General features: G+C 38.5%; 1 protein-coding gene across 1 annotated transcript in view; it reads right to left on the bottom strand.

The window, feature by feature from the left end:
• Positions 1-261: 261 nt before the first annotated feature.
• The window catches only part of Dhx29 (DExH-box helicase 29), a 50,142-nt gene continuing 37,990 nt past the window's right edge, over positions 262-12,413 (bottom strand). The window contains exons 24-27 of the mRNA XM_070041172.1: positions 10,218-10,520; positions 8,574-8,705; positions 5,571-5,667; positions 262-549 (exon numbers count right to left, since the gene is read on the bottom strand). Of these exons, the coding sequence (XP_069897273.1) occupies positions 497-549; positions 5,571-5,667; positions 8,574-8,705; positions 10,218-10,520 (585 nt within the window). The 3' untranslated portion in view covers positions 262-496. The remainder of the gene's footprint in view (positions 550-5,570; positions 5,668-8,573; positions 8,706-10,217; positions 10,521-12,413) is intronic.

Here is a 12,413-nt window from a genome sequence, read left to right on the forward strand (position 1 = left end):
AGGATCCAGACTCTAAATATGTTCAGCTAGATGGTTGGAAATGAATGAAAGAAGAGCTGAGTTTTCTTCTCATAAGCACGTCAACATGTTGAAATTGTATCCTTCAGAAACTGGGAAATTCTGTTTCTCTGCTGGGTCAAAACGGTCCAATATCTACAAGTGTTAAGGACTGATAGAAGATGACAGCTACACAGAGAATCTTATCAAGCCACAGAAACTATAGAGACCTTGCCTTTAAAGAATATAACAATGTGCAAGACATGGATGATACCAAAGATTTATTGTAAATGTAGTGGCAAATACACAGAATAATCATCATTAAAAAGGAATTAGAAAATTACACATGTTGAAAGTATGTGCTTTTTTCCTGCCACCTTTACATTAATGGCCAATAGCAGTATTTTAGGTATAATGAAATACTTAGCGGTCCACTTTCACATTATTTTATGATTTTATTGTCAACTCAACTTTAAAGCATAGACCATGAATTGTAGTATCAATTATTCTCTGTTTTTATCAATTCCGTAATGATCTGTAGAATCTTGTCATCTAAGTAAAAGAAAAAAGAAACAAAATGAGTAAATTCAACAATGGCTATTTTTGAAAATGTGTACACATTTATGTATGTAGAATACTCTTAAAAATTATTGTTATTATAAAGGTGATATACAGAGGGACTACATGAGTCTGGTAATGCGTACATTTCCTTTCATACAGTGTCTTCTCTTCCCTCATTCTCTGCCAGTCCTCCCCTCTGGACTCCACCACGAGTTATCTAGTTCACTTTCTTAAGTGTCCAATGAGCTCCACTGATGCACAATTACAGTCCATAATTTAGAAGGCTGTTTAATATTGAATATGTGTAGAAAATATTGTCTAGAATTATGTTACTGCTAATTATAATTATACTATACCCATATCAACATTAAAAATTGACATTTTAGAAAAAAGTCAGTATGAACAGACAAGGGTCTTACATCTAAAATATACTTGGAACTCAAAAAATTAAATCCACCACCAACAAATCCTCAAAGAAACAACTGCCCAATAAACAAGTGGGCGAAAGACTTAAAGAGAAACTTCTCTGAAGAGGAAAGAAGGATGGCCAATAGACACATGAAGAAATGCTCAACCTCCCTAGCCATAAGAGAAATGCAAATCAAAACAACATTGAGATACCACCTCACTCCAGTTAGAATGGCTAAAATCAAGAACTCTAATAACAACAGATGCTGGAGGGGATGTGGACAGAAGGGAATCCTACTGCATTGTTGGTGGGAGTGTAAACTTGTTCAACCACTTTGGAAAGCAGTATGGAGGTTCCTCAAAAGACTCCACATAAATCTCCCCTATGACCCAGCAATCCCACTTTTGGGCATTTACCCAAATGTTTACAAACAAGACCACACTAAAGCTACCAGCACAACTATGTTTACTGCAGCATTATTTACCATGGCTAAGATATGGAACCAACCCAGATGCCCCTCAGTAGATGAATGGATCAAGAAAATGTGGTATATATACACAATGGAATTCTACGCCTCCATCAGAAAGAATGACATTGTCCCATTTTTTAGGAAATGGAAAGGCTTGGAAAAAATTATATTAAGTGAAGTAAGCCAGGCCCAAAGAAACATAGGTCCCATGGTTTCCCTTATTTGCAATACCTAGTATATGTCTGAGTCAAGCGGAAAAGGTCAGATAATGTGATGTTAGGGAAATGAACCCTATGATATGTATTCAAATGTTTTTCTTCTTTCATTTGATAGTTTCTAACAGATTTATAAGATTATTTCTTTATTGCTTTGTATGTCCCTCCCCCACGGTATAACTCTTGCTTTCACTGTATTTGATGTTGGTATAATTTGTGGAGGGGAAGGGGAAAAACAAATCGTTTAAATAGGGATATAGGTGGACCCATTGCAACAATGAGATGTATAAGTCATTATGTGGAAAAACAAACTTTACAACTTTGGGTGGGGGTGGGGGGGTAAGGGCTGAATATGGGGAGGGGGGGAGATGGGAATGGATAGGAAAGGGAAACAAAGGAGGAGGCAACAATGCTTGATAAAAAATGTACTCATTATCTTGCCCATGTAATTGTAACCCCTCCGTACAGTATTTTCACACACACACAAAAAAGTCAGTATGTTATAAGTTAAGGCCCAAAGACATAATGGGATGCAAACTGTTATTTCTTAATAAGGAATTAGTTCTATAAAAATTTCTTAATAAAGGCTGGGAAGGTGGCTCAGTGGTAGAGTGCTTGCCTTGCATGCATGAGGCCCTGGGTTCAATTCCTTAGCACCACATAAACAGAAAAAGCTGGAAGTGGTGCTATGGCTCAAGTGGCAGAGCGCTAGCCTTGAGCTGAAAAGCTGAGGGAGAGAGCCCAGGCCCAGAGTTCAGGCCCCATGACGACAAAAAAAAAAAATCTTAATAAAAGGAAGTTTCCCCACTTTTTCACCTCGCTGAAATATACAATGGTTCTATTGACTCTTCCAGGTTCCTCATGGTGTAATAGGCTTTCTGTGGGATGACCAAAGGAGAAAGGGTTAACTGGTCTTCCCATGTTTAGCCCAAAGGAAAGTGCTCTAGGAGAGATGTCAATGGGGGAAGTGACAGATTTCTCAGCATAACAAAAAGATCAAATAGCAACTGAATTTGACAAATAGAATAGGAAGTGGCATTATTTACTAAGGCGGTGTTTTTGTTAACTGGAGCTTCTAGTTCTGAAATGATGCCTTCCTAAAAATCTCAAAACTACTCTTTGAAAGTCCTAATTATTAGACTGCAAGAGTGTAATTCTACATTTATACTACAATGCTCTGAGTTTCAGTGGTTGAGTTTCAGGCCTGTGGCCTGACACTCAAGATTCTTGGCAGTCAAAGTATTAAAAAAAAAAAAAAAAGCGGTACTTCATCTTTCCCGCCAACTTTTAAAAGTATCCCCTCACATCTGAAGGTAAAATACAATTCCTTCTAAAGTTGCAGTTGTAATTGTCAAGGCTCCTGAATAGTCTGTATCCCTCCATATAGTATGATCTGATGTACGTTTCCAGCATCATAGGAAAATTAGTATAGTTTAATGCTTATACAAATAAATTAAGAGGCTTCAGGAGAGGAGCTCTTGTTAGTAACTTCCCCCCTGCCCTACTGCCTGGCTATATTTAATGGCAGATACTTTGTTAAATATAGTGTGAAAATTAACTAGGGATACTTTGTTGAATACAGTACAATTACAGTGAACCCACTGATTTTTTTTTTTTTTTGTCAGTCATGGGGCTTGAACTCTGGGCCTGGGCACTGTCCCTCAGCTCTTCAGCTCAAGGTGAGCAATCTACCACTTGAGCCACAGCACCACTTCTGGTTTTCTGGTGGTTTATGGGAGCTAAGAGTTTCATGGATCTTTCCTGCCCAGGCTGGCTTTGAACCGTAATCCTCAGATCTTGACCTCCAAAATAGCTAGGATTACAGGCGTGAGCCACTGGCACCCAGCTTGATAAGATTCTTAAATATTGAAATCAGGAAAAGAAAATTCAAGTGCTTCATGATGTGATTCCATGGGAAGAACACAGCACCAATTAGGCTCTAAGCAGCTTCTCTATCTAACTATATGTTTATAGGAAATAAAGGGTGTTAGGAACATTAAAAGCACAAGGACACACTAACCAAATTTCTAAATATGGGATAGGTTACCCAGAAAACTAAGTTTATTAAAATAATTAATTGCATATATTTAACAAATAGTCTGTAGAGAGGAAGTGTTAACAGAATAAAAGAAATAATAATAATAATAATAATAATAATAATAATAATAATAATAATAATAATGACAAGCCTCTCTCCCAGAGATCTGTATGTAAGAGACAGAGCTTTGGAGACTGAATTTTTTTAAATTTATTTATTTATTGTTGGTCATGTGGCTTGAACTCTGGGCCTGCGCACTGTGTCCTTGAGCTCTTCAACTCAACACTAGGGCTTTACCACTTGAGCTACAATGCCACTTCCAGTTTTCTAGTGGTGAATTGAAGATAAGAGTCTCAGGGACTTTCCTGCCCAGGCTGGCTTTGAACCTTGATCCTCAGACCTCAGCCTCCTGAGTAGCTAGAATTACAGGTGTGAGCCACTGGTGCCTGGCTTGGAGACTGAATCTTTTACAACTGTCAGGATGAGTTTGCAATTTGGCAAAACAACACAGCAGGCCAGTTAGAAATTCATGTCCATTTAAGATTCTGGTGGAAGGATTATGTATTTACTTTATATAGACATAGTTCTATATTGTGAGAGATGCATGACAGAGAAAACATGCTAGGATAAACCAACAGAAAGTTCTCAGTTCATAAGGCAGACCTAAATAAACATAGGTTGCATGGTTTTAGATTGTGTGTATACTGATGGAGAAAAGGCAGGCAAGAATTCATTGTATATACCATAGAACTGAGAAATATAAGGGAAGGAGTGGGTTAAAGGGGGTGAAGATGTTGAAGTGATGACACAAATCAAGATGCATAAACACAAACTGCTTTGTTAAAAGGAAAAAAAAAATACAGAACCTAAAATTAAGTAGGAGAAGGGGTGAGGTAGGAATGTTGAAAGGGTAACACTGATCCAAGATGCACTGTATCCATAAACTGCTTGAACTGTACAATTGGTGACTTGTACAACTACTTAAAGATGATAAAAATATTAAACTACTTAGTTCTTTAAAAAATTCTCAGTTCTTGGGCTGGGAAGTTGGCTCAGTGGTATAGCGCTTGCCTTGCATGCCTGAGGCCCTGGGTTCGATTCCTCAGCACCACATAAGCAAAAAAGAAAAAAAAAGCCGGAAGTGGTGCTGTGGCTCAAGTGGTAGAGCGCTAGCCTTGAGCTGAAGAGCTGAGGGACAGCACTCAGGCCCAGAGTTCAGGCCCCACAACTGGACCCCCCCCAAAAAAAAAATCTCAGTTCTTGTTTTTTAATAACAATAAACTATATTATTAATTTGCTTGGATGCTATTAAGTAGCAGTTCTTCTAAAGTGAAATGGTCATAAATTTAGAAACAAAATTTAGAAAATATAGGAGTAAACTAAAAGATTTGTAAGAGAAAGTGTGTGAATAATCACATATTATCTTTGAGTTTGAGATTCAGCATAAAATATTTTATTAAAATGGTTTTAAGCACACAGAATTGAATAGTTCATAGTGTTATAGTTCACTTCTAGAATCTATCAGATGCTTCTTAGAAAGTTTTCCCACACATGGACTGGGAAGGTGGCTCAATGGTAGAGCGCTTGACTTGCATGCCTGAAGCCCTGGGTTCAATTCCTCAGCACCGCATAAGCAAAAAGAAAAAAGCCGGAAGTGGCACTGTGGCTCAAGTGGTAGAGTGCTAGCCTTGAGCTGAAGAGCTGAGGGACAGTGCCCAGGCCCAGAGTACAGGCCCCACAACCAGACCCAAAAACAAACAAACAAACAAACAAACAAAAAAAGAAAGTTTTCCCACACATTAATATATACATGCATATGTACCTATACATACACATACAAGAATAGTATCTTTCATGTGTAAGCAGTATACAAATACTTACTTTCAAGGGACATCTTTGGATTTTCAAGCTTTTTTCTCAAAACAGAATCAATGAGAACTCTTAGCTGCTTGAAAATGACAGCTATCTTTACAGGGGCCTATTAAGAGATAGAAAAATGAACAACTTTTATCAGAGGAGTATAACTATTTAAATCAACCTAAGCATATATGCTAGACATCTTATTTGCCTTGGTAAAATTTGAATTACTATTTTTTTTTTTATGTACTGGAATTTGAACTGAGGTTCTTGGGCTTACTCAGCTTATTCTCTACCATTTCAGTTATGCTTATAGACATGCTTTTTGGTGGTTATTCTGGAGAGCGTGTCTTGAGGATTTCACTGCTCATTATAGTGTCAGACCAACTTGATTTTTAATATAAAACACAATGAGGAATATATGACAAATTATTTCTGGTAGCTGAAATGTGCAAACTTTTTAAGTTCCTTATTAAATTTGGCATTTCTTTCTAAAATAAAGCAACTATTATTCTGATTATTTTTTCTCTTACATAATCTGTAGTAGTCAAGTTTTGGGGAGGGAATTTTTTTGTTGGTGGTCATGGAGCTTGAACTCTGGGCCTGGGCACTGTCCTCAGCTCTTCAGCTCAAGGCAAGTACTCTACCACTTGAGCCTCAGAGCCACTTGTGGTTTTCTGTTAGTTAACTGGAGATAAGAGTCTCAAAGACTTTCCGGCCTGGGCTGGTTTTGAATCCCCATCCCCAGATCTCAGCCTCCTGAATAGCTAGGATTACAGGCATGAACCACCTGAGCCTGGCTTGGGGAGGGAATTTTTTTTTTTTTTGTCGGTCGTGGGGCCTGAACTCTGGGCTTGGGCACTGTCCCTCAGCTCTTCGGCTCAAGGCTAGCGCTCTACCACTTGAGCCACAGCGCCACTTCTTTTTTTTTTTTTTTTTTTTTTTTTGCTTATGTGATACTGAGAAATCAAACCCAGGGCCTCATGCATGCAAGGCAAGCACTCAACCACTGCGCCACTTTCCCCGCCAGAAATTTTTTAACAGTTTTTTTTTTTTTTTTTTTTTTTTTGGGTCCGGTCGTGGGGCCTGAACTCTGGGCCTGGGCGCTGTCCCTCAGCTCTTCAGCTCAAGGCTAGCGCTCTACCACTTGAGCCACAGCGCCACTTCCGGTTTTTTCTTATGTGGTGCTGAGGAATTGAACCCAGGGCCTCAGGCATGCAAGGCAAGCGCTCTACCACTGAGCCAACTTCCCAGCCCCTTTTTAACAGTTTTATTCAGGTATAACATCACACCATAAAAATGTATAGGTAGGGCTGGGAAGGTGGCTCAGTGGTAGAGCGCTTGCCTTGCATGCCTGAGGCCCTGGGTTCGATTCCTCAGCATCACATAAGCAAAAAGAAAAAAGCCGGAAGTGGCACTGTGGCTCAAGTGGTAGAGCGCTAGCCTTGAGCTGAAGAGCTGAGGGACAGTGCCCAGGTCCAGAGTTCAGGCCCCACGACCGGACCCAAAACAAAAACAACAACAAAAAAATGTACAGGTAGCGCTTAGTTTCAATGATTTTTAGTTAGTCTGTAGCATTTTACAACTATTAATACAACCCAATTATAGGGTATTACTAACATTCTAGCTTCTTTGCATGAACTAAATAAACTTCCTAAGTTACATGTAAAATTCACCTCTCTAGTTCTAGACATACAGATATCATGGTGTAGCATAACAGAATACATTCGATTTGCTGAGTTTAAGTTGATCAGTATTGATGAAGCTACAAGGAAACAGATAATCTTATTGTGAGCAGAATCAAAGCTTAGTCTAATTTTTTTTTTTGTGTAGTGGGTCTTGAACTCTGGGCCTGAGCGCTTTCCCTCAGCTCTTCAGCTCAAGGCAAGCACTCTACCACTTGAGCTACAGCACCACTTCCGGTTTTCTGGTGGTTTATTGGAGATAAGAGTTTCACAGAAGCTGGGCGCTGGTGGCTCACGCCTGTAATCCTAGCTACTCAGGAGGGTGAGATCTGAGGATCGCAGTTCAAAGCCAGCCCGGGCAGGAGAGACCATAAGACTCCTATCTCCAATAAACCACCAGAAAATCGGAAGTGGCGCTGTAGCTCAAGTGGTAGAGCGCTCGCCTTGAGCTGAAGAGCTGAGGGACAGCGCCCAGGCCGAGTTCAAGCCCCACGACTGACCAAAAAAAAAAAAAGTTTCACAGAATTTCTTGCCCTTTGAATTTCTTGGCTTTGAACTGTGATCCTCAGATCTCAGCCTCCTGAGTAGCTAGGATTATAGGCGTGAGCCACCAGCGCCTGGCTAGTCTAATTTTTCACAGAAGATCTAAACAGGATATATTAAGAACTATAAATGTTTCATCTTTGTATTGGAGGCCAACATAGTACACTGAATATGAGTTTTGGGATTGGTAATCCTAGACTGGGTTTTTTTTTAGCCAGTCATGGGGCTTGAACTCAGGGCCTGAGCTTCTCTACTCACGGCTAGCACTCTACCAATTTGAGCCACAGCTCACCCAGTTTTCTGATGGTTAATTGGAGATAAAAGTCCTCGTCTTCCCTGCCCAGGCTGGCCTTGAACTGCAATCTTCAGATCTCAGCCTCCGGGGTAGCTAGGATTACAGGTGTGAGCCACCAGCACACCAGGCCCTAGGTTTGAATTTTGCCCTACTAGTAGCCAATCCATGAAATGTGGTAGATTTAATTTCTCATTATGCTTGAAGTATCTACTTAGAATGAAAACTGTATTTGGAATAATCCAAATAAAATTAGCTATAGCTGTACTTATCACATGGTAAATTATAATTGCTACTGACAACAAATGCATTTGCTAATAGCAATATAATTTGACTTTCACAATTAACAGATTGGAAACCACACAGGCAACATAAAATTAAGGAAGTCTTCTACTCTAAATCATGTAGAAAGAGATTATGTAAACTTCAATATTACATATCTACCTCAATGCATTTTTGGAAGTTGAAAACTTTTATCTAATCATTCAAGTCAGTTTTACTATGTACCTGAAAATAGATCCAACCATCAATAGAAAGAAGACGTTCCCGGTGTTGAACTTCTATGTCGCCACCAAAAAGTAAAACTGGAAAAGGGGTAATTAGGGTTGTTTCCCGCAAAAACACCCTGGCATACCTTATCTATATAAGAAAAAAGGGAAAAACAATTTTATAGTCCAAAGATGTCCAACATTTGTTTCATGTAAGCATAGTTTGTTACTCTATACTTTTTAAAGCTATGTACTTTCTTATTGTAAGAGATATTAATTTAATAAGTCATTATTAATCTCTGTATATTAAAAGGCATTTTATATATTATCTATAAAGCTGAATTATGTAATGAACACAAATCAAACGATGTACAAGCAATTTATTAATATTATTTAATAACATTAAATATTATTTATTATTATTGCTTTAAAAATGAATACTTAGTGCTGGGAAGGGGGTTCAATGGTAGAGTGCTTGCCTTGCATGCATGAGGCCCTGGGTTCGATTCCTCAGCACCACATAAGCAGAAAAATCCAGAAGTGGTGCTGTGGCTCAAGTGGTAGAGTGCTAGCCCAGAGACAGCGGCCAGGCCCAGAGTTCAGGCACCATGACCAACAAAAAATAAAAAATAAATAAAAAGGGCTGGGAAGTTGGCTCAGTGGTAGAGCGCTTGCCTTACATGCCTGAGGCCCTGGGTTTGATTCCTCAGCACCACATAAGCAAAAAGAAAAACGCCAAAAGTGGCGCTGTGGCTCAAGTAGTAGAGTGCTAGCTTTGAGCTGAAGAGCTGAGGGACAGCACTCAGGCCCAGAGTTCAGGCCCCACGACTGGACCCAAAAAAAATAAAAAAAATAAAAAAAAGAGATAATACCACCTTTACTTCTGCTATCTGTTTAAAACAAGATATGGAGCCAGGTGCTAGTTGCTTATGCTTGTTATTCTAGCTACTCAGGAGGCTGAGATCTAAGGATCATGGTTCAAAGCCAGCCCAGGTAGGAATGTCTGTGATACTCTTATCTCCAATTAACTTTCTGGAAAACTGGAAGTGGCGCTGTGGTTCAAGTGGTAGAGTGCTCACCTTGAGCTGAAGACCTCAGGGTCAACACCTAGGCCCAGAGTTCAAGCCCCACAACCAAAAAACAAAAAAACAAAAAAAAGATATGGAATGGTAATGCAGCTGGGATTCCAAATGTTGATTAATTGTAGTCTATAAGTATTTGCTATTAAATTACCTACCATGACACTGAGGCTCAAACTACCATCAAGTCATCAAAGTTCTACAACTCCATCTAACAGCTTCTTATTTAGGAATGGAACATTCAGTTCTTTTTTTACCCTTTGAGATAACTTTTAGTGACTTAAGAAACTGACACATTATTAGCCAATATCTACTTGTTATAACTGTCTTTATCCCAAGAAAGGTGATGGTCAGAATACATGTCTTATTTTTAAGGTTTTTCTTAAAATTTTTCTTGGTTTTAAGATTTAAAAGGAAGAGAAGTGTTTTTTTGGCTTGGAAGCTGTTTTATCTATATTTCAAATATGAGTAAAAATGAGCAGCTCAATTTGAGAACTATATAAAGTAATTGTTGGGGCACCTAACTTGCTATGAATGTACTGAACAATGTGCTGAATACTACACTTTCATAATGAGTACTTTACCTTCTCCTGGTATAAGAGCCATCCGTAAGTTTGCAAATCCCGGTTCACTGAGGAAGGATGTACTTGTGCTTTGCCTTGAGCTGTCTCCACAATGCAGGCCAATTTTTCTGTGACATCCACTGACTTCATGCAAATTATCTTCCCCACATTGTCATATAGTCCAGCAGTCAGTACAGCTTTAAGAAGAGCAATATCTTGGAAAGAGAGGGCCTGAGAGGCTTTGCTTCCTTCCCAGTTGGTAGAAGTTGTAGAAGATGAAAATCCTGCTGCCTTAACCAGCTTTATTAATTCTTGCTTTACATCCTAGATTGTGTTATGAAAATAAGATATTACCACAATTGATTAAAATAAGTTGCCAACAACATGGGAATTATGTTGTTTCTTTTAAAAATATTATTATTTAGTTAACTATGGCCCTAAGCTAGGGCAGAAAAATATAACTGGGAAGTCAAGATTAGAGTCAGTTCTTGTTCCTCACCACCCAGATTTTAGATGTCATAAAATCTCAGAATGTCTCTTAGAGAAATAAAATGGTGTCTGAACACATTTTCATTTACTGTATTTGTTTCAATACTAGCTCTCTTTTAAATTGTTCCTACTCAGTAAGGATAGGGACATAGAGAATAACATTGGAGAGAAGTACAGCAGGATCTTGATTATAGACTGTTCGTATTTTCTCTTCTTGTCTTTGGGAACGTCAAGTTCCTAAAGAATCTTAACAGAGTTTAATAACAACCTCATTTAAATTGAAATTTAAGTTTAAGTGGCTTAAACTTAAATTAAAAATAATTTAAATCTTAAAATTGGCTTAAAATTTTTTCTACCTTTAATAGTGTTCATCAGTAAAATCACTACAGGAAGGAAGAGCATTTCTTTTTTTTTTTTTTAATTTAATTTAATTTTATTTGTGAACATACTGTACAGAGGAGTTACAATTACATGGGCAGGATAATGCGTAAGGAAGAGCATTTCTAAAAGTACATAGCATATATGTAATTACAAGGTGATGTTTACACTTAGGATAGGTTTTTGTTTGAAGCTTAACAGACACTGATTCTAAGGGAGGAAAGCCCAAATAGCCCACATGGGAAGCAACTTAGACTAGAGGGAACCTGAGAGAAAACAAAAGGAGAAAGGGTCAACTTGAAAAAACAGCCACCTTTGGGCCAACAAAGTAGGATTTCTACCTACAGAATCTTGGTCTGTTGGCCAAGAAGTGGTTATTTCCTGAATGTAGGAAACTATAGAATAATTTACCTGCTTTAATTTTTTTAAATAAATGAAAAAAAACCTCCAGAAGGTTATCTAAATTTATCAACTAAATTTAATGTATGAATCTTGTTTGGTTCATGATTGAACTACTGGTTAAAAAAAGAAGACATGAGCTGCGAAGGTGGCTCAGTGGTAGAGTGCTTGCCTTGCATGCATGAGGCCCTGGGTTCAATTCCTCAGCACCACATAAGAAAAAAGCCGGAAGTGGCGCTGTGGCTCAAGTGGTAGAGTGCTAGCCTTGAGCTGAAGAGCTGAGGGACAGTGCCCAGGTCCAGAGTTCAGGCCCCACAACCGGACCCCCCCCCAAAAAAAAGACTTATGAGATCATTGGGGACATTTAGATATTATATATTTGAAGACATTAAGGATTTTTTTATTTTTTTGGTGCATGGATTCTGGGGCTTGAACTCAGGGCTTAGGCATAGGCACTGTCCCTAAGCTTTTGTATTTAATGCTAGCACTCTACCACTTGAGCCACAGATTTACTTCAGGTTTTTTTGGTGTTTAACTGCGATAAGTCTCACAGACTTTCTTGTTCAGGCTGGCTTTGAATTGTAGTCTTCGGTTCCGTGTAGTTAGGATTTTAGGTGTGAGCTACTAGTGCCCAGCTAAGGAACTTTTTTTTAAAGGTATGATAATGTTAAGGAAATAAATGATTTGTTAGGCTAAAAAGTAATCTTTAGGGCAGTGAATAAAGGGAGTATAAATAAAATTGACATAAGCTGATAATTTCTGAAGTGAGGAATGGGTACATAGGAGTTTAAAAAATAATATTCCATCTGGTTTTTGGTAGGCTTGAAATTTTACAGAAAATTTTAAAGAAATTTAAAAGAAAAATAATTGATTTTCAGAATTGAGTAGATAATTCTCCCTTGAGTCATTAAAAAAATCCTGGGGCTGGGAAGGTGGCTCAGTAGTAGAGTG

This window comes from Dipodomys merriami, unplaced genomic scaffold (assembly GCF_024711535.1).
Source record: "Dipodomys merriami isolate MVZ:Mamm:240054 unplaced genomic scaffold, mDipMer1.0.p SCAF_30, whole genome shotgun sequence".
NCBI lineage: Eukaryota > Metazoa > Chordata > Mammalia > Rodentia > Heteromyidae > Dipodomys > Dipodomys merriami.